At 33.1% G+C, this 25,941-nt stretch overlaps 1 protein-coding gene across 4 annotated transcripts in view; it reads right to left on the minus strand.

The window, feature by feature from the left end:
* LOC107437726 (fasciclin-1) overlaps positions 1 to 25,941 on the minus strand; it is a 480,484-nt gene that overhangs the window by 26,860 nt on the left and 427,683 nt on the right. For 2 of the 4 annotated variants that reach the window (XM_043039551.2, XM_043039553.2), the window contains exons 4-9: positions 25,328 to 25,512; positions 23,326 to 23,470; positions 21,615 to 21,762; positions 9,828 to 10,011; positions 5,181 to 5,337; positions 1,054 to 1,186 (exon numbers count right to left, since the gene is read on the minus strand). In XM_043039551.2, the coding sequence (XP_042895485.1) occupies positions 1,054 to 1,186; positions 5,181 to 5,337; positions 9,828 to 10,011; positions 21,615 to 21,762; positions 23,326 to 23,470; positions 25,328 to 25,512 (952 nt within the window). Of the gene's footprint in view, positions 1 to 1,053; positions 1,187 to 5,180; positions 5,338 to 9,827; positions 10,012 to 13,143; positions 13,292 to 15,063; positions 15,209 to 21,614; positions 21,763 to 23,325; positions 23,471 to 25,327; positions 25,513 to 25,941 lie in introns of all 4 variants that reach the window. The other 2 variants (XM_043039552.2, XM_071184976.1) reach the window with 1 other exon arrangement.

Raw genomic sequence — 25,941 nt, forward strand, 5'->3', positions numbered from 1 at the left:
TATATATATATATAGATAGATAGATAGATATCAGGGAAAATATTGCAAAATAGTCCCGTAATAATGCTTTGCCTTAGGGAAAAAGGGAAGCCTAAGTAATTACAATTGGTCTATTAAATAGGTTGAGGGAAAATATGTTTCACACGGCTAATAAAGGGAAAACTATAAAATGTTAATTCATATGTACTTGAGATCTAAATAAAAGAGGAAGTTAAGTGTGAGAAAGCGTTTAGTTTTGAATATTAAATAAGATTTAGATAAAGGAATAACATAAAAAGATTAGTTGAAGCTTTTTAGCTAAGTTTTATTATAATCTATTTTATTTTATTCCCGTCGTTGAACATAAGACCCAATTATGTGTTTTCGACTACCAATCTTTTAACTCCGTAGCCTTGTAATTTTGAACCCAATCCAGAAGACAAGGGAAACTGCTGGATTAAGTTTCAGGAGAAAGTTGCCTTCGAGGAGGACATTTTGAGGGAACTAATCAGCATTTACGTTACATGGAGAGGAAAACCACGAAAAGCTCCCTCCAATTAGCCTGAAGTCAAGATTACTCTTACCCATAATTCGTCTACAACTGAGGTTATTTCACGTCACCACTGTGGTTGGTGCAAGCCGGATGCGGAATTCGTATCGACCAACCGTCGTTGGGATTCGAACCCGGTTCACCTCATTGGAAGGCGAACGCTCTATTCCCTGAGCCATCACGGCTCTAATATAGCTATTTAAAAAAAAACCTCTGTTACTTTTGGTTTAGTGTAAATTGTCTGAATAAAGCAGGAAGATTGAGCAATGAAATATACATTTTAGTTAGCCTAATACACGTGAGCTCACTTTAAGAAGCTTAAAAAGTGTCAGATTGATAAGAAAGTAATTGCAGACTTTTCCAATTAGCACTGATTACAACGATTTGGATAATTCAATTAGCTTACATCATATTTTGGGAACAGTTTTGCTGAGTGAAAAAATTAGATTACATGTAAAAAGAGAAAGATAATAAAAATAAATACATAATAAAAGTAAACAAACAATAAAAATAGATAGAAATACTTTTATTTTTTTCATCTCCTAAGATACGAAAATAGAGACTGTTTCTGTTGTCGTTCGACAGGAACTCTTTCTGTCGCCCTGTTAAAACATCATCACTGGATATGCTTTGATTCACTAAATGTAATTTTAAAAGCTGAAAAAAAAGGAATAATAAGTTTTGCATATAAATAATACTTAAAAACTCTCAATAGAAAGGATTATCAAAATCATACACACGAAATCAAAATTTAAGAAAAAAAAATCGAACTTAAGTTATCTTTGTTTTATTATTTTTAGCATGTTTCCGAAATAGAAAGGCATTAAAGACCGTCTATATGAAAGGTTGTGCAAAAGCATTTTCGAAGCAGCTACATGCATTGTCAGAAATTTCTAAGTAAAAATGGTTAAATATCAATTTATTTAACTGTTTTTTCACTGTATTCAACCAAAGCAGTTAAGTGACCATAAAAATGATATTAAAACAGTTAAGTTTGAGAAGAAAAAACGCTTATTGATTGTTTTTACGTAATATGGATTAACAACCAGAATTCTATTTGCGCCAACTAGGCCCATCTTATGAAGCCATTTTGTTTCGTGCAGATGAGTACATACTGTAGCTGTGAGGACTAATCGGTCAATCTTATAATCGGCTGAACAGGGGGTAGAATTCCAGCGTTAATACCATAATATTTCCTCAATTTATTCAATACATGAAGAGTTTCTTGCTTCCTGCACCCTTTAATTGGTGATCTTAGACTATTATAATGTAAAACTACTATTTACGCAAAAATGGCGAAGCACCAGTGCTCGAAAAAACTTAGAAATTTTACCCGTCCCCGAGGACGGCTTTCCCAACAATGTACCCGTCCTCCTTTGAAACTAACCCGTCGCTTCTAAACAAAAAAAAATATTATTTTTTCTTATTTATTACAAACATTTATATAAATTACACAATGAATTAGTAGCTACTAGGATTACATTATACAGTAATAAAAGAAATACTAGGTTACTAATAGTAAAACCTAGTATTTCTTTTCTGAAATAATTTATTTCTTTTATGAAATAATTTAAATGACAAAGGTCAAGTTATCTGGAATGTCAATTTATCCGAGGGTACTGCGTTTTTTAAATGAATAAAATATGACGTCTGCCAGTTTCACAATCAAGCCTATGATTTACAGAGGTTTCTGCACAGAAATCTGAAAGCCGTTTTTCATTTAGGTGGATGTTCATAATAGCGTTTAACGTTTACGTAATGTGTTTTTTTGTAAGTTTATTGCTGAAAAGTCCCTTTCAACTGCTGCAGTACTCCCAGACGAAAAAAACATCAATCAATCCACCATACGCAGTATGTTGCTGTACGGGATTTCTAGATTAGAGGGTCATTTTAGAAGTGAGGCACTAGACTTTTGTAAGATAACAAAAATTGAAAGTGTATCACGAACATTAACGGGAAAATGGCCGTCCGCGCGGACGTCTGATTCGAGAAATTCGTTGTCCGCGCGGACGTCTGATTCGAGAAATTCGTTGTCCGCGGGAAGCCGAGGACGGGCGGACGGGCTGTTTTTCGAGCCCTGCGAAGCACCCATAGAGCTTCAATGTACGTTTAAGTTTTATTTTCATGGTTTAGAAACTATGCTAGTTATAAATGGTTACAAAACCGTATAGTTTCGTATTTACTGTTTTTAAACCACGCCAGTTGTAAACGGTTTCAAAACCATAATGGTAAAAAAATGCTCCATAACATTTGTGATTACTTAGATGGACAGACTGTTGCCAGTTATTTTACCGTAATTTAAAGCAGAAAACTATACCTGAGTGGGTACAACCTGTTTTATAGAGGCCAAGGCTTGACCAACGTCATGATTATGGCAATTCGGGACAGGCCTCTTTTTCTTTCCAGGCAAGCTGGTAAACATCGATCTGAAATGACACCTCAGTGCCTTATCTATGTATAACGTCTGATCTAATCCGATAATCTATGTATAATGTTTAATTCACAAAACAAAAACGTCACAGGGCAACTTTTTCAATGTAGGTTTATTTTAGGATTTTTGATATCATAAGTCTTATTACGAGTTATTAAAATGCTTACTGTTTTTATGAATAAGTAACTCTACGATTTTTTCAGACTTAAGAAAAATTTTATTAATTGTAAAAAAATTAGATATTATGAAAATCTAAGATTACGAAATCTTAATAGAATGATTGTAAAATATTTATCGTCAAAAATTTTGTCTAAGAACAAGAATTTAATTGTCAATCAATCAGCTAATTTCTCATAGTGTTCTGGTTTTGTTTTTGGAATTTTCAAATCCATTTGGAACAATAATTATTTTTTAGAATTTAAATTAAATGTAAAATTTCTTTATACACGCAGTATAAAGAGGATTAAACCATTATCCTTTACAATGACAGTTAAATGCCTTTAACAACTAAGACATAGTGGCTCAGTGTAAATATCCTTGGTTTATAAAACATTTAAGCATGTTTAACCACAATTTTAAGCATGTTTAACCCCAATTACTTCGCTAAAACTTTAATGCAAAATGCAAAACACATTACCGAAAAAATCAATCTTTCGCAAACTTACAGTTATGTGAATTACACCAAATTCGCATAAGTTTATCAACATTGCTTAACTGTAAGTTTAGGACTATTAAGTAAGCAGATATTTATTCATCATTTTTCTATTGAGAGAATAACTGAAAACAGACGTAATTATTACAGAGAAAGGATGTATTATTGTTAACCTAAGGGGCATGAAAATAAACAGTATAAAAAAAACAGTAACAATACCTAAGTTATTTGGCGAATAACATATTGATATTAAATACAAATATTTTGATAACATTTTTTTTTAGGAAAAATAAATTCTTTCTTAAACTAAGGAAAAACTAATGAATAATATTTTAAATTTAAATATTTAAAAAAGATAAAGTCAAGAAGTAGGATTTGCTAAAAGTAAGCAAAAAAATAAGATTAAGTAAATAAATAAATATAATAAATAAGCTAATATAACAAATAAATAAACAATAGTAAATAAAATGACGGGTAATAATTACCCATTAAGCAGATGAAGTGTAAGTATATGCTTACCAAAAAATTAAAAAGGCTGGTGAAAATGAGGGTTAAATCTATTTTGTAACCAAAACGTCTAATATATATTTATAACTAACATGACATACTTATTATATGTCACATTTGTAACGAATATGACATATTTGTAACAAACATAACATATTAGTAACTAGCATGACCTATTTGTAATTATCGTGGCCTATTTGTCAGTAACATGATTTATTGAATTATAAGCATCCTGTGAGCTTTGACATAATATTTAGTAAAATTCTATAAGTAATTTTATTTTATAACCGGTGCTGAACAACCAACTTAATTCTAAGTTTACGACTATCACTGTTCCACTCCGTAACTTTGTAATTTTGAACAAGACAAGAGACAAGGAAATTCGTGGAGAGGATTCCTAAGGATTTTCCAGAAAACAAGGGAATTCCTGGATCAAGAATTGGGAAAATTTTGCCTTCGTGGAGAAATTTCTGAAGGAACTAACGCGCATTTGCTTTATATGGAGAGCAATTATCATGGCCTATTTGTCACTAACATGATTTATTGAATTATAAACATCGTGCTAGCTTTGACATAATATTTAGTAAAATTCTATAAGTAATTTTATTTTATAACCGGTGCTGAACAACCAACTTAATTCTAAGTTTAGAACTATCACTGTTCAACTCCGTAACTTTGTAATTTTGAACAAGACAAGAGACAAGGAAATTCGTGGAGAGGATTCCCAAGGATTTTCCAGAAAACAAGGGAATTCCTGGATCAAGAATTGGGAAAATTTTGCCTTCGTGGAGAAATTTCTGAAGGAACTAACACGCATTTGCTTTATATGGAGAGCAATTATTATGGTCTATTTGTCAATAACATGATTCATTGAATTAAATTCAGAAGACAAGGGAACTCCTGGATTAAGAATTGGGAGAATTTTGAGTTCATGGAGAAATTTTTAATGGAATTAATACACATTTGTTCTACATGGAGAGGAAAACCATGAAAATCTTAAACGATTAGCCTGATGGCAAGAGGAATTATTCAATGCGCTTTTAATCGGTGCAAATACTCACATTCAGGAGAGCTGTTTCGTTCATTTTAAGGACTTCTAGAACATCCTTTGGTATTTGGCAAATTGCTTCATTAGAAGGAGCGAACAATGTCTTCTCAAAAGAACTATCTACAAGGTTTTTAAACTTTTTAGCGTATTCAATAATATTTAGAAATTCCCTGCAAATAAAAATAAATAATTATTGTATAGCAAATAATGAATAATAATCGAAAAAATTAATATTAGTTATTACTATTTTTTAAAAATGCAATACTTTGCTAAATACAATAATAATATACAGCGTGCCAGGAAAGTATAGAAATAGTTAAATATCTGGAGAAATATTTTTAAAAGAAATGCAGTACATGAAACTCGATTCCCAATTTCATCCTCTGATTATTGTGCGGGAAAAGCTTTGCAATATTAATCTCTTTGCTGCTGATTTGAAAAATTGGTAAAATTTGACCTAGAGGCATTTGTATTTTGGTTCATATGTAATGCAGCAATCGTAAAATAAAAAGAGAAAAACCCTTTAGTTGAATTGATATATTATTTTTCTGTGCCTTTCTTTTCTGTAAAAAAAAGTACACAAACTTTATCTATATATTTTTAATGCTGATTTATGGATGGTGCAGCAAAAGTAAAATGAAAATGGAAAATCTGTAAGACAAATTAAAATTTTCTGTTAAATTTGTGAAAAAAAAGAAAAAAAATGGAAATTCCTTCATAGGATTCTGAAGATGCCTCCCCTTTCTTTTCGGAGTGAGGTTGGAGGTCAAGTTTGGCATTATAGAATATCTCATTTGAAAATTTTGACCTGTGCATTTCTATATTTATGTAGCAATGAGTATTTTTTCAAAATATCAGGCCATTTCAATTCTCTTCGGACACCTTGCATACGTAAAGGACTATTGCATACATACATTGGATCAAAGGCAGGGAACGCAAAAAATGGGTTTATAACTTGTGCTCTGGTGGTAATGCGAGTGATGGAAGGTTTGCATCAGAACAGTGTTTCATCACCGTCGCTGAACAGCTGACCCAATATTTTGGGTTTACGACTACTAATGCTCCATAGCCTTGTAATTTTGAACTCAATCCAGAAGACAAGGGAGCTCCTGGATCAAGTATAAGGAGAAATTTGAATTCGTGGAGGACTCTTTGAAGGAACTAACCAGCAGTTGCGTTACATGGAGAGGAAAACTACGAGAGCCACCCGTGGTTAGGACGAAGAGGGGACTCTGACCCATGATTCGTCTACTACTGAGGATATTTTACGTTAGCACTGTGGGTTGGTGCAAGTCGGATGCGGAATTCGTATCGACCAATCGTCGTTGGGATTCGAACCCGGTTCACCGCATTGGAAGGCGAATGCTCAATCCCCTGAGCCATCACGGCTCAAGACCAGTGTTTGAGCACCATTTTGAAAAGTATCATAGGGTGACAGAATGTTGAAGAGCGAAACTTAGAATAAATTTAAAATCAGATCACAAAAGGCGCATAGAATTTCAAACTTGAGAACTTCAAAGCAACTTTAAGGACAGTAAAGAAGGAAAAAGTATGTTTATTAAACTTGAAACTCATTTGAAGAGCTCAGTGGATGAACCAGTCAAGTCAAATTTTTGGAGTAGATATAATTAGAGTGAGAAGGAAAAAAAAGTGGTATTCGAATTATTTTATAATAGATTTATTAGACGACGGGGCTAACAATTCTTTGCCTTATTTTATGTACCCCTATCTAATTTGAAATAAACATCATGAAAGCATACTTAAAATTAATTCGGATTAGATGTGTTAAGATTGAAGTGAAAGCAAAAACAATTCTGTTACATTTAATATACTGGGTAGATGTAACCGCGTAATGTTATTTTCCTTGATTAATAAATATCCCTGAAAATATCACTTACCTGCAAAGTCACTCTATATAGAATGCCCGTTTACGCATTTTAAATATTTGAAAGTTCAACAAATTTTAGGTATTGTAACAAAAAATACTTTTTTTTAATAAACTGACGTCGATGATGCTTCAGTTGTGTGTAATCGGTTCTTAAAAACATAAGCCAGGCAATGTTAAAACGGATATTGCTTAAAAATTGTGAGCAAAAATGTATAATAATAAGCAACTATGATTGTTTAAAATAAAGTTAAAGTTGAAGACAAAATAATTACTACTTCCATTTGAAGAGGATAAAGAGTTTATTTCCAGTTTAAAATATTCCTTCAAAAATGTGTCTGTATTTTAATTTTGGGAAAAACAGTTTTAACATTGAAACAAATGAGAAACTTTCGAATTCAACTTGTCGAATTCGTGCAGTTCAACTTGAGATGAGTTTCGCAAACTTTATCACATTGTTTCTAGTAAAACATTTAGGCATAAGTTCAGAAAGTATAAATACTATTGTCATAAAAAACGTTTTAATGCCAAATGCCGTATATCAGTCAAAAATCGTTTAGTTTTATCTTACTTTTTAAAATTCTCCGCGTAATCAAAAATTTTTTAAAAAACAGCCGTGAAGAACTCTATCTACACGATCAGATCTTGTCTTATGAAATCTAATTAGAGTATCTCTTTAATCTTTAATTCAAAAACGGGAAGTTAAAAAAAAGAAAAGGATATATTAGAGTTTTCAGTAATACTCCTATAGTTTAAAGCTATCGAATTAAAACATCTATCCTATGCAAAATAAATTCATTTCTAATTCATAATGTAGTAAAAATATTCAGTTCAATTATTCGAACGACGAAATAGTTCTTTTCCGACAGAATTGCTTTTGACTTCGAATTTCCGCTTCCTTAATCCTCAGAGAAGAACAAGTCTTTTAAACGACACGAAAGCAAATTTTCCTTTTCATACTTAACTGCTCACAAAGACACAGAAATTACGCATAGAAAGTGATATTCGATATCCCGCGAAAGCCTAGAATTTGGATTCGTTCATCGTCAGCAAACGATTTCAATCCCAAGTGGCTTTTAGTCTAACTGGAATGGCAACGGTTCGTTTCAAAGAATAAAATGCGATGCATGCCTTGATGAGTTCGCGATTTCCCTTCTCCGCTGTTGCGGCACAGAAATGTAACACAATTTTCATTTAGTGTTCTTTGGTCCGAATGAGTGGTTAATTAATTCCAGAGCTCAAAGAAAAATAAATTAAATAACCGAGTACATTTGGAAAGTTTAAACAGCGCTTCGTTCTGATCGGATCTTGAGATATAACTTAACATTGAAGTAATAATTAAAATTCGAAAAGTAGCTATTGGAAGAAAATGCTATAGCTTAAATAAGCACTCAAGTGCGCAAATTCTGAGAATAATTTACGATGGAAAATAAATTAGAGAAATAGCGAATTGTAACCGATTGGATTTCCTTTCTGATTGAGAAAGTTTCTTAAAACATTTATTACGAGAAATTTGAAATAACTGAAAACTTCATTAATTCTGCCGCACATTTCTAAAATTATGGAGAATTGGTTTCAAAATTCACATTTATGTTTCAGTTTAGTGAATCAAAGGCTCTTCAATAAATTTAAGCATTGTTTTTTACCATGTCAAACTAAGTTTCACATGTATGTCTAAAAAACGTTGGCCACTGTCATTTTTTTACTGACAAGCCACGAAATTCGTCTCCGGTTTTCCCGGGAGATGATCTGTTTCTTTTTCCGTTTTTTCTCAGTTCGTTTACCACAGTATTAATTCCCTTTTTCCTGGTGAGCAGTTCATTGTAAAACATTGGTTGAGGGCAAAGGTGTTCTGTGTAGATGACATGGTTGAGAGAAAGTGAAGCGATGCCACTACCATAGTGCAGTTATGTGTTTGGTCGACAAAACTTGATTGAGTTACTGCGGTCTTATGTGCCATATCAAAGTCTATACTCTGGAAAGTAATAAAAAGTTGTAGGAATTTTTTCTTGTTTAAGTGCACTGTAAGTTGCCATTGAGTCAGGTGCTGAGAAGCAAAAGACATTGCAGTTAGATTTATTGTTTTGCCATCTATGTGCATGTGTGTTAAAAATCATGCTTAGTTCTGACCCGCGAGAAGAAATGAGATCTGCAGTTTCATTTCTTCTCGCGGGTCAAATGTCAAACGTAAAAAAATTAGTTTTTTTTAATTTAAAAAAATGTCCATATTTCCATAAATATTTAAGCTACGAAATTTGTCAATCAGTTTGGGACCCACTTTACTTGTGATATTCACCTGAATTAATATTGAAAACGATCCAGTTTGAGCTTTAACTCTAACCTTTGGGACCGTGTCAATCATTTTGGGACCCTCTTTATTTGTGATATTCACCTGAATTAGTATTGAAAACGATCCAACTGTAGGTCAGAATTTCCGATTCTTACTCAAAACAATAAAAACAAAAAAATATCTTTCAAATGATGAAATTCTCTTTTATTCACAACTCAAGAAGTATTTATGGGATCTCTAGGGTCCCATAGCTCAAGAATAAACTCACCAACTTAGTGCATAACAAAATTAAAAGTGAAAAAAAAGAATTCTAAGAAAATTATCAAACAACAGCGGTCTCCATAGCAACGCATGCAATGACGATTCATGTGCATTGTTTACTATTACTCTTGAATACAATTTAAAAGTGTTTTGACACCTTTTTTGCCAGTGGGTAAAAGGACAAATATTTACCGTAATCTAAACAGGAATATAATAAATCTTACTGTAATCTGCCTTGTTTCTCATTCTCAAGAAATTTCCAAACTGAAATGTCAACAATCATGAGTGGACTCTCAATTAAATGAACAACACCATTTTCAACTGGAATGTTTGGTTTTAAAATCTTTGCCATTACAACTCCTTTCTTGTGCCGATAATTGCTGATAATTGTGTTGCTTTGAGCGTACACTAAAACATAACGTTTGGTATCAAACATATAATTTACATATAACAATTCAAATAAACAACATATAACGACATACATACATATAACAATTCAAATAAACAAAATAAATTTATAAACATTAGTTAAAGATTGCAACAGTGAAACTTTGTATTTAAATTTAGCAATTTCACTACACATTTTGATATACACATAGCGCATATAATACTGTATACATAGCTACTAACTTTTACAATCATTGTAAATTTGAGTAGGACATTTAAAAAAAAAGAATATGCTTGAAGTAAGCCGTAGCGGATGAGTCGTAGTTGTAATATTTATTTACGTCACACTAGAGGTATACACAATGGGCTATTGGCGATGGTGTGGGAAACATCCCTGAGGATGATCCGAAGACAAGCTATCACAATTTTGATCCTCTTAAGAGGGGATGGCACGTTTGCTTCGGTGGGCTGACGAACTGAGCGCGAAGTCGAGCACTTTACGGTAGAACAGTTTAACGAGGAATAATACAGCACAGATCCAAGTGGTCACTCACCCGCACACTGACCGCAGTCAGTGATGCTTGACTTCGGTGTTCTACTAGGAACCGTGTCCTAACGATCAGTCCACTGCTGGATCATAGTGGATGAAATAATTTTCTTAGAAATGTTACTTCAAATACAAACTTTAAAACTCTTTTTTTCAACGAGCGTAGAAACTGACAGCTGTGAGTATAAAATACCTTTTACGTTTATTATGATTTAATAGATCGTTTATAAAGTTTTCAAATACTTAAAAAATTGTAAATATTTAAATATTAATTGTATTAAATTCTGTTCATAATCATCAAAATATTTTTATACTTCCGCCCAGGTAACCGAGCGGTTAGTGTGCCTGACTGCGAACCAATGGCTATGGATTCGAGTCTCGCTTAGGGCGATCGCTTTTTTTCTATGTTGTCCTCCAATGTGTGAATGTGGTCCACCCTATAAACGGGCATCTGCGGTAGTGTTGCGTGGATAATGCTGCTCGCCTCCGTGCCTGAGGTTCACAGGGGCCCACCGGGTAACGTGCTTCCAGGTGACCACAGGAGATCAACCCGGGTAAATGGGCAACAATTCCGGCATCTTCCGAGGCAAAAGAACGATAATTCAATGCCTGCATTAGAAAAAAATTGATACCTCTAAGTAAATATATATGTTGTAGGCCAGTTGAAAAATCTGGCTCTTTGCAAAGATTGTAATAGTTTCAAGTATGTATCGATGTGCTTGGTATTCTTAGGCTCATTTCAATACTCAATCCTAAAGAATTCACACCCAAAGGCATGAAACAGAAAATATATGAAGAAGTATTCAATTAGATTGAGTTTTCTCAGACTAATTACATTAGACTTGTGCTACGCAGGCCTTTAAATAGAGTAATAAAGAGATTTTTTTCAAAATTTATAATTAATCTTGAACTAATTAGACAAAGAAAGTCTTTTTAACTAATTTATTTAATTGTCAATACGCTTATGTGGACACTGTTAACAATGGATAGTGAAAAATTACGTATTTCTTTTCATTATTGATGACATTTTTTCGTAGGAAATGCTCCGAGGAAATTTTTGTCAATTTGAGGAAATTACTATCTTCACTTGTTTAAAGACATGAATTTCGTCCAAAGCATCGACCAATTTATCGCATTTAATTAGGAAATATAACATAAGATAAAAATTAATTGAGTGAATGAGTAATTACTCATTGCAGGATTCAAAACCAGAATAAGATAGCGATCTAAGTTCTGCACTATATCATCATACAATGTACTACATCCTCTACAGAAAACATCTTATCGTACTGTGAGCAAAATATGAACATTCTAATGTATATAAATGTTTATATCACTTTAAAGTACATATTTTAAGAGACTAAATGCAAAATTCATATGAAATCTGTCGAATAGTTCTTGAGAAATAAAATTTTTAAACATATGACATTTTATGTAATTGCCTATCAACTCAGTTTTCTTCAGTTAATAAGTACATTAAATTCCACTTTATTTAGTAAAGATTCCTCAGATTTCAAAAGCGTTTTTGCTTTTATTTCGCCTCAACCTTTGCTGCTGTTTGTCTACACTGTAAAACATGGATATTCCAATATCACGAAACTTTATTCGTTTTTGACAAAACCATTTCCTGGTATATGCTCCGAGGAAACATTTCATCAAGGTATGAAATTACTTTCTTTATTTCTTCGATGAAACGAATTTCATCAAAATTAAAGAAATATTTCGTCATTCTATTTTTTTAAAAAAAAAATCCCTCGTAGTGCCTACTGCATCTAACTTTTATAATGACCACTTTAACGTGAGAACCGTAAAGGTGGAAAAACACAACAAAACATAAAGATAAACTATACACTCATGTCCGAAGCGGAAATCGAACCCCGGATCTTCCAAGTAGGTGGCTAATGCCTTATCCACCATACATCCCGGTAGGATAAGTTTGCCCCATTAATTACAATTGTCTAGTCTCTATTCTATTATCGTTATTTTAGTTAACAATTAGTTAACAATCTCTATTAATGCACCACGTTGAGATTTCGAGTTGAGGAAACATTTTCATCATTGAGGGTCTCCGTTTCATCACAAATCACGTGATTTAGTTATTTTGTTCATTATTCAACATTTTATGTTTATTTAACTAAAATTGATTCTGATCAATATGACAATTATGTATAAAATTGATTCTGATCAATATGACAATTATGTATAAAATTGATTCTGATCAATATGACAATTATGTTGTTAGTGGAATTAACCAAAACTAACAGTGCCTCGGGCCACTGTTAGTTTTAGTTAATTCCACTAACAACAGAAAGACTCCAGTGTGTTTGCAGGCAGTGTGTCCCTGAAGAAGTACTGTTCGGAAAACACAAATTTATATTTTCATTTATATTTTAATTGTAAAGATTTTTTATCTGTCTTAATTTTATTTAATTATGTATCAAGTTAATACGAATGCAAAGGGTCAAATATTAATTTGCAATTCCTAATGTGTAAATTGTTTTTATCTTTTTTGGCCAAGATTAAGGTGGATCAATAAGAAACACTTAATATATTTAAACTTCTCAACAGTATAAAGGAGGATTTTAAGATAATCGTTAAAAACTTACAAACATATGAGTTCCCCAAGGCTTTCGATTCATTAATGATGGATAATTCTACTTTAATATCTTTATCATAAGCTTCACTAGGATAACTGTCAACTGTGACTAATCGTGTAAACAGGACATGTTTGGGTATTACATGACCGCGTATTACCTGGAAAGAACAATGCATATTAGGTCTATAAATCAAATTATTAGATAACATTATTTAAAACATGCAATTGGTTCTGAATGGCGAGTTTCTCTCTTTCCAACAATAGGCGTAGTTACTTCTTTCAGGTTAAAATCAGGAAATTGTCAAATTTGCTTTAACAATCTGAAGATTTGATATTTAAATGAAATCTTGAGATATGGCATAAATAAGCATTTAAGTTTAATATTTAGAAAATCTTTGTAAGAAAAAAAACTATCGAAGAGCCTTGCTGATGGAGAGACATTTTTGCAAAAAGATATTTCCCGAGGAAATTTTCTTTTTTAAGTCTTATTAACTATATAACATTGATTTATTTTGATTAGTCTTTAGATTTTCAAGAGCACGATGGATGAAAAAAGCCTATGAATGGTTTTGGAGTGAAAGAGTGCTCTAAGTGAATTTAGCAACAAGTAGTCGACAAGAAGTGGTCTTCGAAAACCTGTAATGTGTCATAAAGTTAAATGCCCAAAATATGGAATATCAGTTAATGCTTTTAATTAGCTTTCATTAGTTTTGTAGCGTATCTACCACAACAAAATTACAACTACAATTCACTAGTATATAAGACATGTTAACTCGACTCTATGTCGGGGTACCTTTTCATAGATGACGGTTGACATGGTCTGTAACTCCGCTCCTCACATTGGTGACCCGGACGTGATGTGAACACACCTACCTCGGCAGTAACGCCCACATCGATATGAACACGCCTACCTAGACAGAAACGCCTACTTCGATAGATAGTCCACATTGAATAGTTGCCTTGCTACTTGTGGCTGCGAGTTTATCCACCTCCTCGCACTGTTGCTATTCAGTCTCTTCTCAATCACCCACAACGCCGGCTTGCATACACTCGACTGCTAAAGGCAACACGGGAGCGACTACGACGTGATGTTAATACACCTCTCACATTCAGCACTCATAAAATACGGTGATATTAATACAGCTCTCTCGGCTTCTCACAAAACAGCAATGAATCAACTAGTGGTATTCGTTCATCGAATTCTATCACAGGTATAATTCTAGTGGGGGAGTACTGTAGAGTATCTACCACTACAAAATTACAACTACAATTCACTAGTATATAAGACATGCTAACTCGACTCTATGTCGGGGTACCTTTTCATAGATGACGGTTGACATGGTCTGTAACTCCGCTCCCCACAGTTTATTAACTGACTGTAGTTCTCTCAAATTCTCTAATATGTTAAACAACCTTAATCCACACAGCTCTTCAACTGAAGAGCACAGTGGAAAATCATTCTTAATTGTATCAGAACATTAAATTATTCAGTTAAAGAACATATTAAGCCTATTACGGTCAGATATTGCATATTAATTTGTACCTTCAAATAGTGCTTATTGGAAAAAAGATGTTTTCCAAATAACTGTCAGAAGTTTTCCCAAATTCTCAAAAAAGTTAATAAGAAGCTTCATTCACACATCTCTTCAATGGAACAGCTAAATATGGTAATCTTCTATTGAAGAGTTTAGTGTAAAAACAGGCTTAATGGCATCAAAACACTAAATTACTTTATTAAAGAATACATCAGGTTACAAGCTAGTGCAGAACATGAATTTATTCTTCGAATTAATTTTCACCGGAAAATAATGTTTTCTAAATAACTACATAAACGGAGGTTTTCTGAAATTTATGTCATCAAACCTAATCAATCACTAAAATCTTCTCTCAGTGCAATTAAGCATACAAGGAAATATTTTTTAATATTTACCCATTTGTCAACTTCCTGTTGCCTGTTTCTGCTCCATGTCAAGCTGTGTCCTGTTCCTGCTCCAACTGGAAGGAAAAATGTGTGGTTGCCTTCTCGCTGAAATAGTTCTTTCAGTTCTTCTTGGTTTACTCGATAATTAAATGCACTAAAAAATTACGAAAAAAATTAATTATTAAATGCACTGAAAATATTGAAAAAATTAAATGATATAATACAAGTAAATCTTGATATAGTTCCTTTACTGAACTTAAAATTTTCTCAGTGTCAACTTCAACACTGTTAAGATAAAGGAAAATTTATATAAATAAAAAATCAAATCCATTCCTTTTACTTAACATTTTTCCACTAAATAATTATTATAAATAGATTTCTAATATGTTAATTGGCCTTTGAAATAGAGTTTTATATAACGTTGGAATCTTATTGCACTGGATCTACCTAATGTTTGGCTCCATAAGCTATTATATATGGAGCCAAGCATTAATGAAAACAAACATTGTTACGTATGTTATTCAAGAATAAATTTAGGTTAACATTAGCTCCTTTTTGATTTTAGTTGTTTTTCATAAGTGAAAATAAATAAAATAATTTTATGACTTGTCCACACTAGCCAACTAGTATGGGGCAAGAACATTTTTTAAAAAGAGTCTATTACAGAAATATAAATTCGAATAAAGTTTTATACTATTCAAAACGATACTAAGCCTTCAAAGTTTTTTTTTAAAATAAACAAAATATATGTTTTTATATGGTTAGTTAATTTTTTAGCAACTCTATACAAATTGTACATTCTAGTCTCCATCTCTCTTACAATTCAAAATATGTACAGTTAGAATTCTTTTACGAATCTCCAAAAAGTATTTAGAAGTAAGAATATTACTTCCTAATTATTTCGGTTTCGGGATGGGCTTGGCCCACTATAATTTTACTCATTAAAAGGCGAATTACAGTTTTGCTGGAATGATGTCGATGAAACTTGATATAAGCATTATATAAGCCACGTGAAAAAAAATCCTAATTAAAAATAATTCAAATTTCGAGTGACAGAGGGTGCTGTTCACACATAAAGTCAAATGAAACAGTTTAAAAAGCAGTTATTGCATAAAAACATTCTACAGCACGCCATTACAGAAGAAAGAACTGAAAGCAATGATTATTGCGCAGCAAGAAACAACATGAAAGCGCCTTTTAAAAGGAAATGAATTGAAAACAAGCATAACATATCATGTTGTTGCTATAGTTCAAAAAAAAAACTTTCGTGCTACAGATGAACTCAATTTAACACACTTCAAAAACATGTTTGACAAAAGTGAAGGGAACATTAAGTATATTTTATGATTTCATTAGGGTACGTTAAAAAGGCGGATTTGTGGTCTATATGGTCTTCTCGTCTAGTGATCAAAATTTGAACTAGTTCCATTTATTTTTACTTTATTTCATAATCGTCGTTGAACAGCTGACTACTAATGTTCAACTTAGTAGCCTTGTAATTTTGAATGCAATTTAGAGTACAAGGTAACTCCTAAATCAAGTATCGGTCAAAATCGGCCTTCGTGGAGGACTTTTTGATGTAACTAACACGCATCTGGGTTGCTAAAAAGGAAAACCACGAACACCTTCCATGGTTAGCCTGACTGCAAGAGGACTCTAACCCATGATCCGTCTACCACTGAGGATATTTTACGTTAGCACTGTGATCTGAGCAAGCCAGATGCGGGATTCGAAATCGCTCTATTCCCTAAGCCATAAGTGGTTCATGAAATGGAAACTACGACTCTTTGCAAGTTGCCAACGACACTTTGCAATGCGCCTATAAGGAAAGGCTGAAAGTAAATATATATCAAGATGGAAAAGAGCAAAAACTGATAAATAAATTATTTCATTCCTGGCTGTTTTGAGGAAAAATCCGTGTAATTTTAAAGCCTGCTATAAGGCTCAATGCAATAAGGCTAACAAATAACGGCGGCAGTTTGCAAAGAGATGGATTTTTTATTTCTCTTACTAGCTTTCATCGACATCCGTCAACTAGAACGGATCCCCTTAACGATCGGTCAATTTTCAAAAAAACGGTCATAAAAGTGCCTATTTTTTATACACGTATTTGATTAGTGCTGACATCTAGTTTAAAATAAACTAACTATCTACAATAACCTTAAAAATATCCAGGGACTGCCATCTGGTGTGTAAAATGAGAAATAAAAGGCTTTCCGGGCAAAAGAAATGAATTAGTTTTATTCTTATTGGCGCGTTACTACTGAACACTCTAGCCCGGGAATATCACGGGAGTTAGAAATCAGGGGCGGATCTACCTAAGGGCTTTTTGGGCTGCAGCCCAGGGCCCCGTGGGTACAAAGGGCCCCACAGTCCCCACTGAAAACAATAGGTGATATTTTAAATTTTAAAAAAATATCTAATATTAAAAAAAACTATTATAAAGTTGGCAACCCCGAGATCAATCAACCCATGCATGTGCGCGTCTATCGAACGGAACGGGAAATTCCCCATCGCTTGTTTTTGGCCAGTGTATTTTTTCGTGTCGATTACGGGGGACTTCCCGCCGAGCCGCTTAACGCCTACGTAATTTTTTTTCGCACTTCTGTTCTCGTCGTCAAAGTGACAGACTTGTTTAGTTTACTAACTTGTTTAAAAAATCATGAAGATTCTAATGAACACAAGAAACCAATGTTAGTGTGGTTGACACGAAAAGAAAATAGATCTGTTTTAGACAAGCAGCTTCAGAAACAATTAAGAAAGGGAACAGAATATTATCACTATGTCCTAAAACAGGTTATTGCAGTGGTCAAATTTTAAGTATAAGGGACTTAGCATTTAGAGGTTCCGAGGAAGTATTTGGCTCTCCACATAATGGTAATTTTATGGGTGCTCTGGAGCTATTGGCAGAGTTCGATCCATTCATTCGTGAACACATTGAACAACGAGAGCTGAGACCAAAATCGATAATATCGTACTTATCAAAAACAGTATATGAGGAAATAATTGAGTTTATGGGCCAACAGATAATTAAACAAATTATAACTCAAATAAATAACGACGACACAAAGTATTATTCAATTGTGGTGGATTCTACTCCAGATCTATCTCACAATGATCAACTTGCTATTGTATTACGACACTATTTTCGGGGAAAAGTGTATGAAAGATGTGTATCCTTCATTAAAATTTGTAGTCATACTGGCTTACATTTATTTAATATTCTACAAGACGTCTTAGAAACAAATGGACTACTACTGGATAATTGTAGGGGACAATCCTATGACAACGCTGCTAATATGGCGGGTAACTACAATGGTGTACAAGCACTACTAAAACAAAGAAATAAATCCGCGGATTGTGTGCCATGTGCTGCTCATTCCCTTAATCTGTTAAGGTTGCAACCAAAATTGTGAACTTTTTTGGAGTAGTGCAAAAAATATACTTTTTCTTTTCTACTTCGACCCATAGGTGGGAACTGTTAAATCGTGAAACAAAACTCAAATTTACGTTAAAAAGTTTAAGACAAACTAGATGGTCTTGTCACAATGATGCTGTCAAAGCTTTGAAAAATAATTATGATGACATTATGAAAATTTTCGAAAGTTTCAGTTTGAGGATGAGAAAGTTGATTTTCGGAAAGAGGCACGAAATTTATTCAATAAAATAGCGAAACTCGATACTGCAATTTTGATTATTTTTTTGGGAAGAAATTTTGGGGAGATTTAATTTAGTTAATAGAAAAATACAGAGCCCTGGATATATATATGTAGATATTTGATATAATTGTGATATTTGTGAAGGCCACAAGTTAATTGTGTCATTAAAAGACTTCGTGAACAACATAAGGCACTAATCAGGTCAGAAGCTAAAGGAATACGAAGAGAAAGCTAAAAAATTAAGTACTAGTGTGGGAATTGACAACAATGACATAAACAAGAGACGCATTACTCCAAAATGTTCGGATAAGTCTACAGATAAATTCTCAGTATACGGCGCAGAAAAATTTAAAAGAGACACTCTAAACGTTGTGTTGGATAAGCTGATTATGGATTTAAATAAAAGGAGCCAAGTCTATGAGATGTATAGCAAGAAATTCAAATTTTTAATGGATTTGCAAGACGAAAATATGGAAAACATAGATCGTGTACGTAATATTTTTTATTATTATCCAGAGCACGTAGACGAGCATTTAATGAATGAGTGCATTCAGTTAAAATCTTATTTACTTCAGCCTAAGCCAGTCTTACACCTCTTGCAGTGAAATTTTTATGGTAATTTAAGAAAAGAAACTTGTTGATGTTTTCCAAATTGCTATACTATCTTAAAGATTTTTTTAACTTTGCCAATCACTAGCTGTGAAGCGGAGCGCTCTTTCTCCAGGATGTCATATATAGCAAACAAATATAGGACAACAATGTCAAACCATCGACTAAATCATTTATCAACTCTTTCCATAAATTCTGATTTAACGAAGGACTTACAATGTGATGAGCAAATAAAGGAATTTGCAGCACGAAAATGCAGAAAGGTTGCTTTATAATTTATGCAACATAACTACATATAACCTGTCAATTTCTTTTGCAATAATGTTGTACAGTTTGTATACACAAATAAAAATAAATAAATAAAATTATTTTATTGTCCTATTTTTTTCTATATGCTTATCTACATCACTACAGAAAACAATTTTTTTTTGACAAAATGGCTATTAGGGCCCCTAAGTAGTTTCAGCCCAGGGCCCCACAAATTCACGATCCGTTAACGATNTTGTTGCAATTTCGTATTTTTTTCCTGCAAATTACCCACATTTGTTAGTGCTTTTATTTATTTATTTTGCACAGAAACAAACTTATTTATTTACTTAAGATATTTTTAACTGGATTGAGATCTGAGTTTTTAACGTTAGCACTCCAATCTAGTTTTTATAAGGTTTTTTATTTTGGAGAAAATGGTAAAAATTGCATTTTAAATTGATGAAATTACATTGTCTCACCCTTAAAATTTCTTGAGATTGATCGTTAGATAATTTGAATTTAGAAATAAAACTGAGTTTCGATTTATTCTATTGTTTTTTAATTTTGGAATAGTGTGTTCATCATACATTTTTCTGTCTTCCTTTATATATTATTATTTGGTCCCGCAGTGGACTGATCGTTAAGGCACGATTCCCAGCAGATCACCGAAGTCAAGCATCACTGGCTGCGGTCAGTGTGCGGGTGGGTGACCCACTTGGATCAGTCTGCGTTGGGACCGAGGGTGTGCGGTATGGGTCCTCGTTAAACTGTTCTACCGTAAAGTGCTCGACTTCACGTGCAGGTCGTCGGGCTACCGAAGCGGGGGTGCCATCCCCTTTGCAGAGGATCAAAATTGTGATGGCATGTCTTCGGATCATCCTCAAAGATGTTTCCCAGACCGTCGTCAATAGCCCATTCTGCAGCTCTAGTGCGACGTAAATGAACTGCTACTATTTTAAATTTCAAAAGCGTTTTTGCTTTTACTTCACCTAAACCTTTGCTGCTATTTGTCTACACTGTAAGGCATAGATACTCTAATATTACGAAACTTTCTTCGTTTTTGATGAAACCATTTCCTGGTATACGCTCCGAGCAAACATTTCGTCAATCTAACGAAATAACTTTCTTCATTTTTTCAATGAAACGAATTTCGTCAAAATTAAAGAAGTATTTCGTCATTCTATTTAAAAAAAAAATACAGTGTAGTGCTTACTGTATCTAACTTTTATAACGATCACTTTAACGCGGGAACTGTAAATATAGAAAAACAGAAAGATAAACTATACACTCATGCCCGAAGTGGAAATCGAACCCCGGATCTTCCAAGAACGTGGCAAATACCTTAACCACCATACAACCTGGTAGGATAAATTCACCCCATTAATTACAATTGTCTAGTCTCTATTCTATTATCGTTATTTTAGTTAACAATTAGTTAACAATCTCTATCAATGCACTACGATGAGATTTCGAGTTGAGGAAACATTTTCGTCATTGAGGGTCCCCGTTTCATCACAAATCACGTGATTTAGTGATTTTGTTCATTATTCAACATTTTATGTCTATTTAGCTAAAATTGATTCTGATCAATATGACAATTATGTATAAAATTGATTCTGATCTATATGACAATTATGTATAAAATTGATTCTGACAATATGACAATTATGTTGTTAGTGGAATTAACCAAAACTAACAGTGCCTCGGGCCACTGTTAGTTTTGGTTAATTCCACTAACAACAGAAAGGCTTCAGTGTGTTTGCAGGCAGTGTGTCCCCTGATGAAGTACTGTTTTGCAAACACACATTTATATTTTCATTTATATTTTAATTGTAAAGATTTTTTATATGTCTTAATTTTACTTAATTATATATAAAGTTAATACGAATGCAAACGGTTAAATATTAATTTGCAATTCCTAATGTGTAAATTGTTTTTTATCATTTTTGGCAAAGATTAAGGGTGATCAGTAAGAAACACGTAATATATTTAAACTTCTCAACAATATAAAGGTGGATTTCAAGATAATCGTTAAAAACTTACAAACGTATGAGTTCCCCAACGCTTTTGATTCGTTAATGATGGATAATTCTACTTTAATATCTTTGTCATAAGCTTCACTAGGATAACTGTCAACTGTGACTAATCGTGTAAACAGGACATGTTTGGGTATTACATGACCACGTATTACCTAGAAAGAACAATGCATATTAGGTCTATAAATCAAATTATTAGATTATATTATTTAAAACACACAATTAAAATTGGTTCTGATTGGCGAGTTCCTCTCTTTCCAACAATAAGCTTAGTTACTTCTTTCAGGTTGAAAGCAGGCTATTGTCAAAGTTGCTTTAACAATCTGAAGATTTGATATTGAAATGAAATCTTGAGATATGGTATTCATAGATAAATAAGCATTTAAGTTTAATATTTTAAATACCTTTGTAAAAAAAAGCTATCGAAGAGCCTTGTTGACGGAGAGGCATTTTTGCAAAACGATATTTCCCGAGGAAATTTTTTTTTTTTTAAAAAGTTTTTTTAATTTTACTTCCAATGAGCTGCACAATCCGTCTTGCCGATGAGCAGACCTAGTGCGTTCTCCAGAGGTGGTATCCACTCTTTCAGGACCACCACAATGGGTGAGATACCGTTGGTCATGTTAATCTGGACGTCTAGTTTTTACCACACTAGATGGCAGCACCGAGACTCTATTTTTTTTAAAAAGTCTTATTGACTATATAAAATTGATTTATTTTGCTAAGTCTTTAGATTTTCAAGATCACAGTGGATGAAAAAAGCTTATGAATGTTTTTGGGGTGAAAGAGTGCTGCTCTAAGTGAATTTAGCAACAAGTAGTCGACGAGTAGTGATCCTCGAAAACCTGTAATGTGGTATGAAGTTAAATGCCCAAAATATGAAGTTTGTGTCGTGAACACTTTAAATTGGTTTTGGAGATTTGTAGATTTCTCCTATCAGAAGCTTTCGGTTAAGAAACTAAAACATGACATAATATTTAATATAAACAGTCACCGTATAAACTTTAAATATAATTTACTCAAATTCTCTGAAATGTCACACAAAACTTTCACCATCACAGCTCTTCAAGAGCTTAATGGAAGAATATGCTTAAAGGCTAATATGGAATATCAGTTAATGCTTTTAATTAGCTTTCATTAGTTTATTCATTAACTGACTGTAGTTTTTTCGAATTCTCTAATATGTTAAAGAACTTTCATCCACACAGCTCTTCAACTGAAGAGCGCAGTGGAAAATCATCCTTAATTGTATAAGAACATTAAATTATTCAGTTAAAGAACATATTAAGCTCATAACGGTCAGATGCTAGTATTGCATATTAATTTTTACTTTCAAATAGTGCTTATTGGAAAAAAGATGTTTTCCAAATAACTGTCAGAAGTTTTCCCAAATTCTCAAAAAAAGTCATTAGGAAGCTTTATTCACACAGTTTTTCAATGGAATATGGTAATCATGGTTTAAAGTAAAAACAGGCTTATTGGCATCAAAACACTTAATTACTTTATTAAAGAATACATTAAGTTGCAAGATAGTACAGAACATGAATTTATTCTTCGAATTAATTTTCACCGGAAAAGAATGTTTTCTAAATAACTACATAACCGGTAGTTTTCTAAAACTTATGTCATTAAATGTCATCAAAATGTCATCAAACCTAATCTATCACTAAAATCTTCTCTCAGTGCAATTACCCAAGGAATTATTTTTTATTATTTACCCATTTGTCAACTTCCTGTTGCCTGTTCCTGCTCCATGTCAAGCTGTGTCCTGTTCCTGCTCCAACTGGGAGGAAAAATGTGTGGTTGCCTTCTCGCTGAAATAGTTCTTTTAGTTCTTCTTGTTTTACTCGGTAATTAAATGCACTAAAAATTATGAAAAAAAAATTAAATATTAAATGTACTGTTATTTAATGCACTAAAAATATTGAACAAAATTAAATGATATAATATAAGTAAATCTTGATTCAGTTCTGTTACTGAACTTCAAATTTTCTCAGAGTCAGCTTCAACATTCTAAAGATAAAGGACAAATATATATAAAAAAAGAAATCAAGTCTATTCCATTTAATTAAAATTTTTCCACTAAAAAATTATTATAAATAGATTTCTAATATGGTAATTGGCCTTTGAAATAGAATTTTATATAGTGTTGAAATTTTCTTTTTTAATGAATGTTCTTAATCTTATTCTTATTGCTCGTTGTAATGTTTAATATTATTGCGCTGGCTCTGACTAATGTTTGTCTCCATAAACCGATATGTATGGAGCTAAGCATTAATGAAAACAAACATAAGTGAAAAAAAAATTATGTCTTGTCCACACTGGCCAACTAGTATGGGACAAAAACATTTTTTAAAAAGAGATATTACAGAAATATAAATTCGAATAAAGTTTCTCTCTTACAATTCAAAATATGTATAGTTACAATTCTTTTACGAATTTCCAGAAAGTATTTAGAAGTAAGAATATTACTTTTTAATTATTACGGTTTTGGGATAAGTTTGACTCACTCCAATTTTATTCATTAAAGGGCGAATTACAGTTTTGCTGGAATGATGTCTTGTAATAAGTATTATATAAGACAAGTGAAAAAAAAATCCTAAATAAAAATAGTTCACATTTCAAGAGATAGAGGTCGCTGTTTACACATAAAGTCAAACGAAACAGTCTAAAAATCAGTCATTGCATAAAAACATTCTACACCATGCCATTACAGAAGAAAAAAAAATTGAAAGCGATGATTATTGCGCTGCAAGGAACAAAATGAAAGTGCCTTTTATATGGAAATGAATTGAAATCAAGCATATCATATCATGTTGTTGCTATAGTTCGAAAAAAAACCAACTTGCTACAGTTGAAATCAATTTAACACATTTTCAAAAACGTGTTAGACAAAAATGAAAGGCACATTAAGCATATTCTATGATTTCATTAAGGTATGTTAAAAAGGCGGATTTGTGGTCTATATGATGCCCTTTTCTCGTCTAGTGATCAAAATTTGAACTAGTTCCATTAATTTTTATTTTATTTTATAATGGTCGTTGAACAGCCGACAACTAATGTTCAACTTCGTAGCCTTGTAATTTTGAATGCAATCTAGAGTACAAGGTAACTCCTAAATCAGGTATCGGTCGAAATCGGTCTTCGTGGAGGACTTTTTGATGTAACTAACACGCATCTGGGTTGCTAAAAAGGAAAACCACGAACACCTTTCATGGTTAGCCTGATTGCAAGAGGACTCTAACCCATGATCCGTCTACAACCGAGGATATTTTACGTCAGCACTGTGGTCTGTGTAAGCCGGATGCAGAACTCGGATTGAACAGCCATTTCCTGGATTTGAGCAGCCTGGGATTTGAACTAGGTTCACCTCATTGGAAGGAAATCACTTTATTCCCAAAGTCATAAGTGGTCCATGAAATGGAAAATACAGGCTCTTTGCAAGTTGCCAACGTCACCTCGCAATAACACGCCCATTAGGAAAGGCTGAAAGTAAATATATATCAAGATGGAAAAGAGCAAAAACTGGAAAATAAATTATTTCATTCCTGGCGGTTTTGGGGAAAAATCCGTCGGATTTTTAAGCCGGCTATGAGGCCCAATGCAATAAGGCTAACAAATGACGGCGGCAGTTTGCAAAGAGATGGATTTTCAATTTCTCTCCTTGCTGCTTTGCTCTTGATAAAATGGTATAAATAAATAATAATCTTAAATTCTCACCTTAGGGGTTCTCGGATTTCATAGAGATCTGGTTTTTCTAAAAGCTCGAAAGCTGTGGGTGGGAGGGATCTACTGGAAACAAAAGGTTGTAGAATTTCATCTATTACGTATAAAAGCTGTTTGAATCCTTCCATGGAAGCGAACTCTTCGGAGCGAGTGATTTTAGCATTATTCACAAAATATTCCTGCAAGAAGAAAGGAAAACAATGAAACAGATGCATATCTATAGTTTGTCTGCGGTAAGAGCTCCCCCTGCCAGGTCATCTGCTGCTATGGAAACAGGAATGGTGCAGTTCATGGACGGTATATTCCCTTCACTCTAGGGCTAACGCAATAGACCTAAAATTCTTTCTCTTTCCGACTAATCCAATTTTAAACAATGACGTCACACCCCTTCTTGAAATAGTTATACCATACCATATTCTATACGTTCTTGAAATAGTTACCACAATCACTGCCACGGGTCCAGACGAATGACTAGGGTTTTTCTTACTTTAGACAAACCATACTTAGACTTGTTCTTGTTACTCAGTACCAGCTTTGGTGGGCTCTTAGTGATTCATGGGATCTGATATGACTCATGGAGATACAGACATAGTTAGGAAATAGTCGAC

This window comes from Parasteatoda tepidariorum, chromosome 9 (genome assembly GCF_043381705.1).
Source record: "Parasteatoda tepidariorum isolate YZ-2023 chromosome 9, CAS_Ptep_4.0, whole genome shotgun sequence".
In the NCBI taxonomy this organism is placed as follows: Eukaryota; Metazoa; Arthropoda; class Arachnida; order Araneae; family Theridiidae; genus Parasteatoda; species Parasteatoda tepidariorum.